At 39.9% G+C, this 7,029-nt stretch overlaps 1 gene segment (V, D, J or C); it reads left to right on the forward strand.

Annotated features, from left to right (window-relative positions):
- Window positions 1–3,239: 3,239 nt before the first annotated feature.
- On the forward strand, window positions 3,240–3,775 carry LOC120528796. The segment is given in 2 exon segments: window positions 3,240–3,327; window positions 3,459–3,775. Coding segments are annotated over 2 exon segments (366 nt in total).
- The last annotated feature ends 3,254 nt before the right edge of the window (window positions 3,776–7,029 follow it).

The following is a 7,029-nucleotide window of genomic DNA, read 5'->3' on the forward strand; positions in this document are numbered from 1 at the left end:
TGGAGAAAGTGCTGCCTTTGGTAATATCACAAGATCAAACTGGATTTATTAAAGGCAGACACTTAGCTTCCAATCTTCGATGCCTGTTTAATGTAATATATTCACCCACAAAGTCAAACACCCCAGAGATATTATTATTGTTGGATGCAGAAAAGCATTTGATATGATTGAATGGAACTACCTTTTCACTACATTAGAGAAATTTGGGTTTGGCCCGAACATTTGTGCATGGATCAAACTACTGTATACCAATCCAGAAGCTTCAGTTTGTATTAACAACATTAATTCAGACTACTTTAAACTAGAATATGGTACCAGACAAGGATGCCCCTTGTCACCACTACTTTTGCAATCGCCATTGAACCACTGGCAGTTCACTGTCAAAATGCTTATCAGATAAAGGGATTATCAGAGAAGGACTTGAACAGAAAATTTCTCTATATGCAGATGATATGGTACTGTATATATCAGACCCACAAAATACTGTGCCTGCAGTCCTAACAGCACTTACAGAATTTCAAAAGATTTCTGGTCTCAGAATTAATTTGAATAAAAGTGTGCTCTTTCCAGTGAATTCTCAAGCATACAATATTAGATTGGACACCTTCCCTTTTATCATTGCAGATCAGTTTAAATACCTGGGGTAAACATCACAAGTAAACATAAAGCTCTTTATCAACAAAATTTCGCCATCTGTATGGAAAAAATTAAGCAAGACTTGCATAGATGGTCAGCCCTTCCTTCATCTCACTTAACATTGTTAAGATGAGTATCCTTCCTAAGCTTCTCTTTTTATTTAAAAACAATCCAATATACATCAATAAATCACTTTTTAAGAAATTAGATTCAAACATAACCTCATTTATTTGGAACTCAAAACATCCACATATCCAAAGAGCGACCCTACAAAGACCTAAGGCAGAAGGTGGCATGGCTCTACCTAACTTTCAGTTTTATTACTGGGCAGCAAACATACAAGCTATAAAAACCTGGACATGGACACAAATAGATGAACATATACAGGCTTGGTCAGCAATAGAAATAAAATCCTGCAGTACTTCTTTATATTCCCTGCTTTGTGCCCCAATAAATACAAGTTATCGCCAATATACTAATAACCCAATTGCGCTTCACTCACTCAGAATATGGAACCAATATAGAAAGCATTTTAATTTAGAGAATCTTTTATCTGTGAAACCTCTGCACGAGAACCACCTTTTTCAACCCTCGCAAAATTATGCAGTTTTTAATATCTGGAAAACATTTGGTATTAAATCACTTAGAGATCTGTACTTAGACAACGTCTTTGCATCCTATGAACAATTACATTCCAAATTTAACTTTCCAGCAACACATTTCTTTCACTATCTTCAAATTAGAAACTTTGCTAAACAGAACCTGCCCAATTTTCCTCAACTCACACCTTCCTCTATCCTGGGCCTGCACCAAATTAACATCATTCTGGACCAAAATCTTTAAAGGCCCTTCAGACAGTCTTGGTGTCACAATCCCTCCTAACCCATTAACAGCTGTGTTTGGTTTTCTTCCAGAGGGGCTTAAAGTGGAGAAGGACAAACAAACTGTGATTGCCTTCACTACACTATTGACATATAGACGTATCTTGCTCAACTGGAAGAATCCTAACCCATCTCTTTTAAGTCATTGGGAAACTGATGTTATATACTATTTGAAACTGGAAAAAATCAGATTCTCACTTAAAGGATCTGTGCAGAGCTTTTTCAAAACCTGGCAGGATCTAATCAATAACATTTTAGATTAAGCTCTTAAAGCACTGAGGAAGCAGATTCTCTTCCCATTTCTTTTTCTTCTCCATTTATCTTTATCTGCTTATTAAACTCATCAATTTACTTATTTTTACTAGCTTTAAGTTTTACTCTGTTGGCCATGCTGTCTTTCTCAGGGGTGGGGGGTTGACTTGTTTTCAATCCTATTTTTTGTACAAATTGATCTATTTGTATGAAATGACTACAATAAAACAATAAAATTTAAAACAAATAACATTTTCAAAAAGATTTGAAAATCTATTAAAAATAAAATGACTGAAACCTCTCATTCATAGTAATATTTTTTACCCTTAATTCCATATACTGTATTGTAGAAGCCCCTTTGGCAGCAGTTCAAGCTTCTAATATTCTTAGGGTAAAACGCTATAAGCTTTGCACACCTGGATTTGGACAGTTTATCTCATCCTTCCAGGCAGATCCTTTCAAGCTCCATCATATTGGATGGGTAAAACGTTGGTAAGCTGCCACCTTTGGGTCCCTTCTCGGATTTTCCATGGGGTTTAAGTCTGGGCTTTGATGGGACACTCAATGACAGACAATTACTTGTCCCAAAGGTAATTCAGTATTGTCTTGACTGTATGCTTTGTGTCATTGTGCTGAAACAGTCGCACCAGTCTGAGGCTCAGTGCACTCTGGAGCAGGTTTTTCTCGAGAACCTCTCCGTATTTGACTGCATTCATCTTTCAGTCAATTCTAAATAGTCTCCCTGTGCCTGCTGCTGAAAAGCACCCGCATAGCTTGCTGCTGCCACTACCATCATTCACCATAGAGATGTTATTAGACAACTGATGAGCATTGCCAGGTCTTTGCCAGATGTAGTGTTTGGAGTTCTGTCCAAACAGTTTCATTTTTGTCTCATCAGACAAAGATATCATTTTCCTTATGCTCTTAGAATAGAAAGGGGCTGTCAGATGCTTTTTATTCAGGAATGTCTTCTTTCCAGCCTCTCTGCTATAAATACTTAAAAATGCTATAAATCTGGAATTTTTTTTTTCTGTCCTGCCTGGCCATTGGGCCTTACTTTTATTCTATGTTAATTATTGTCCCTAATTTTAATTATTTATTTTGCTTTTTTTCTCTTTCTTCATCATATAAAGCATTTTGAGCTACATTGTTTGTATGAAAATATGCTATGTAAATACATGTTGTTGTTGTTGTTGTTGTTGCTTGATTGATGGAGTGCTGCTGAGATGGTCATCCTTCCGACAGTTTCTCCCATCTCAGCTGAGGACTTCTGAAGCACTGCTAGAGTCATCATTAGGCTCTTGGTCACCTCCCTAACCAAGGCTCTTCCCTTATTTGCTACCTCTGTATGGTCTCAGTTCATTGTCGAGCACACCCTCACTTCATTTCCTTTGTTTCTTCCCCATTCAGGATTTGCATTCTGACATCTCTCCTTGAAGCTGCTTGAGACATAAAGAGTGGAGTCACTGAGATCGAGTCAGTTAAGCCAGTCTCTAAGACACAGTGGAGATGGATTTCTCACTTCTGTTTTTGGTGACCTTCTTTGTGTTGTTTGATGGTGAGGTATAGAAATAAATAAATTATTGAACCTGTTATCTGAATTCTACTGAGTAGTACTGTAATTGTATTTATGTCTAAAAAATAAATTAATTGTACTTTATATAATCTCTTTTATTCTCTTCTATCCAGGGTCCTGCGGAGATATCATCATGACTCAGTCTCCCTCAAGTCTTTCTGCACGGCCAGGAGAAACTGTCAGCATGAACTGTAAAGCCAGCAGTTCCATTACTGGCAGCTATAAAAATCTTGCCTGGTATCAGCAGAGAGCAGGAGAAGCTCCAAAACTGCTGATTTATGAAGTAAGCACTCTGCAGTCTGGGATCTCAAGTCGCTTCAGTGGCAGTGGCTCAGGACTTGATTATACGCTGACCATCAGTAGCGTGCAGCCTGAAGATGCAGGACATTACTACTGTATGCAGAGCTACAGCTATCCTCTCACACAGTGACACAGAGCCATACAAAAACTCCCTTTACTTGTCTGTGCAGCTGCTGTTCTTAATTTTGCTGGTGCTAAGAGAGAAGTCACGGGATTGGCACACATGAGACAAAGAAAGAGAAAAAGAGAACAGAAAGAGAGTCTTCTCATCACAAGATACTACAGAAAGGGCAACATGTGAGAAGGTGACCCAATCCAGAAAACTTTTGGAGTAAAGAACCCAGATCACATTGGATACGTTCAAGGAGGTTGCCAAGTTATTCCATATTAAACGTCTGAAAACATCTGTTTATCACCCCCAAACTGACGGGTTGGTGGAGCATTTTATTCAGACGTTGAAACAGATGCTGCAGCTGGGAGCAGCTGACGGGCTCAGTGAAGCATGATAACACACAGAAAGCGGGTTTGGTACAAGGCAATAATATCTCTCTCTCTTATTCAACAGAAAAACAGAAGAATAAATGTACCTTTTGGACTGGCCGACAATCTCGCTTCCACACGCACAATAACAATGTCATTCTTTCTGGCCCCACCTGATGACTTCACTTCCGGCTTCAAGTTTTCCATATCATTTCTGCCCTTCCATTGTTTCCCAGAATTTCCTCTGTATCTAATTTCCTGCCAACTCACTATAAAATCCACTCATTTCCCAAAATGTTATCCTCTGTTCGATTCATTTATTTGAATGTTTCAGTCTGGAAAGGTTGCTCTTACACTATACGGCGCTACCACCCCAAATCTTTATGAGTGTGCTGTCTCTAATTCTTTCTTCACTATATATATATATATATATATATATATATATATATATATATATATATATATATATACTAGTAGGAGCACCCGGCGTTGCCGGGAATCTATAACCGGTGCATTTCCCAAATGAAAGAAACAGAACATAGAAATAGAACAAACATTTTTCTAATTGACATTTTATTGTAAGTTGCTCCACTCTGGATTCTGTGTGCTGTGGCGTTTCAGACGCCCTTGAAATAGACTTTGTTGTGGCATCTTAAGTGGACCTTCCAATTGTACGACTTTTTTTCGGTGGGTATATTAGCGAAAAGCAGGACAATTATAATGTGTTACATAGTATTACGTACAGAATAAGCACCACAGTAAGATGAATTTACGTTATTTACAATACGAACAAATAGCACCAGTCAGTCAGAAAGAGCAACACAGAAATCGTACTGTTAGTTGGAAACGGAGCAAATAGCAGCAGAAATATGAAAAGCCAGTGAGAAAGAGTAGTCTGAAACCGTACTGGGAAAAATGGCGGGGAGGGGTGCTCTGTTTGTAAGGAACATCTGTGTTGAACTGTGATGCTATCTAATGGACGTTGGCATTGGTAACTACAGAGAGAAGTGACATACAACCGGTTCTGCATTTGGGGAAAATGGTGGGGGAAGGATGCTGTCTTTTTAAGGCAAGTCTGTGTTCAAAAGTGCTTGCATATAATGAACGTTGGCTAATGAAATACAGAACTATCAGTGCATGTGGGAGTGTGACGTGAGGAAACGCAGGTGTGTCAGCTGATCACGCGCACTGGGTCATTCACGTTTTATATCCATACTGCAGTTCCTCTTCACCCGATCAAAAGTTGTCCTGAAGCCACTCCTTTGATATCTTGGCTGTGTGCTTAGGGTCATTGTCCTGCTGAAAGATGAACCATCGCCACAGTCTGAGGTCAAGAGCGCTCTGGAGCAGGTTTTCATCCAGGATGTCTCTGTACATTGCTGCAGTCATCTTTCCCTTTATCCTGACTAGTCTCCCAGTTCCTGCCGCTGAAAAACATCCCCACAGCATGATGCTGCTGCCACCACCATGCTTCACTGTAGGGATGGTGCCAGGTTTCCCCCAAATGAGACGCCTGGCATTCACACAAAAGAGTTCAATCTTTGTCTCATCAGACCAGAGAATTTTGTTTCTCATGGTCTGAGAGTCCTTCAGGTGCCTTTTGGCAAACTCCAGGTGGGCTGCCATGTGCCTTTTACTAAGGAGTGGGTTCCGTCTGGCCACTCTACCATACAGGCCTGATTGGTGGATTGCTGCACAGATGGTTGTCCTTCTAGAAGGTTCTCCTCTCTCTACAGAGGACCTCTGGAGCTCTGACAGATTGACCATCGGGTTCATGGTCACCTCCCTGATTAAGGCCCTTCTCCCCTGATCGCTCAGTTTAGATGGCCGGCCAGCTCTAGGAAGAATCCTGGTGGTTTCGAACTTCTTCCACTTATGGATGATGGAGGCCACTGTGCTCATTGGGACCTTCAAAGCAGTAGAAACTTTTCTGTAACCTTCCCCAGATTTGTGCCTCGAGACAATCCTGTCTCGGAGGTCTACAGACAATTCCTTTGACTTCATGCTTGACTTGTGCTCTGACATGAACTGTCAACTGTGGGACCTTATATAGACAGGTGTGTGCCTTTCCAAATCATGTCCAATCAACTAAATTTACCACAGGTGGACTCCAATTAAGCTGCAGGAACATCTCAAGGATGATCAGGGGAAACAGGATGCACCTGAACTCAATTTTGAGCTTCATGGCAAAGGCTATGAATACTTATGTACATGTGCTTTCTCAATTTTTTACTTTTAATAAACTTGCAAAAACCTCAAGTAATCCATTTTGGAATAAGGCTATAACATAACAAAATGTGGAAAAAGTGATGCGCTGTGAATACTTTCCAGATGCACTGTATATATATATATATATATATATATATATATATATATATATATATATATATATATATATATATATATATATATATATATATATAGTAGCTGCACTTATGAATATGCTTGTATGCGTCACTCGCTTCATATTCTTTTGCTGCCTTCTCAATTGTGTAATGCATTTTTTGAACAGGTTTCATTCATCGAAGTGATCACCACCCAAATCGGTACTCGTGAATCTAAGATGTTTAACAGGCATCACACACTGCATGCACGGGTTTACCTTTCCCAGTCCTGCAAAGTCAGTTCACGTGAGCCGCTTGGAGTACATACATCGAAGGTTCTCAGCTGTGCTTGTTCTATGTCGTGCAATCTTGCGATGTCCCCGGCTTTATTTAATGTTAGCTAAGCCCCGGCACTTAAAAGTTTCTCTCGCACTTTCGCTGAGTTTGTGCCTGACCATCTCATCTTCGTTTGTATAAGTACAGTCCTTCACCTGTGAATATTTCGCAGCAGTGTGTCTATTGGATAGCTGCTGACAGACGGCCTTATATGGGCAGGCACTCAAATACGTGGGAGGCGTGA

This window comes from Polypterus senegalus, chromosome 4 (genome assembly GCF_016835505.1).
Source record: "Polypterus senegalus isolate Bchr_013 chromosome 4, ASM1683550v1, whole genome shotgun sequence".
NCBI classification, from domain to species: Eukaryota; Metazoa; Chordata; class Cladistia; order Polypteriformes; family Polypteridae; genus Polypterus; species Polypterus senegalus.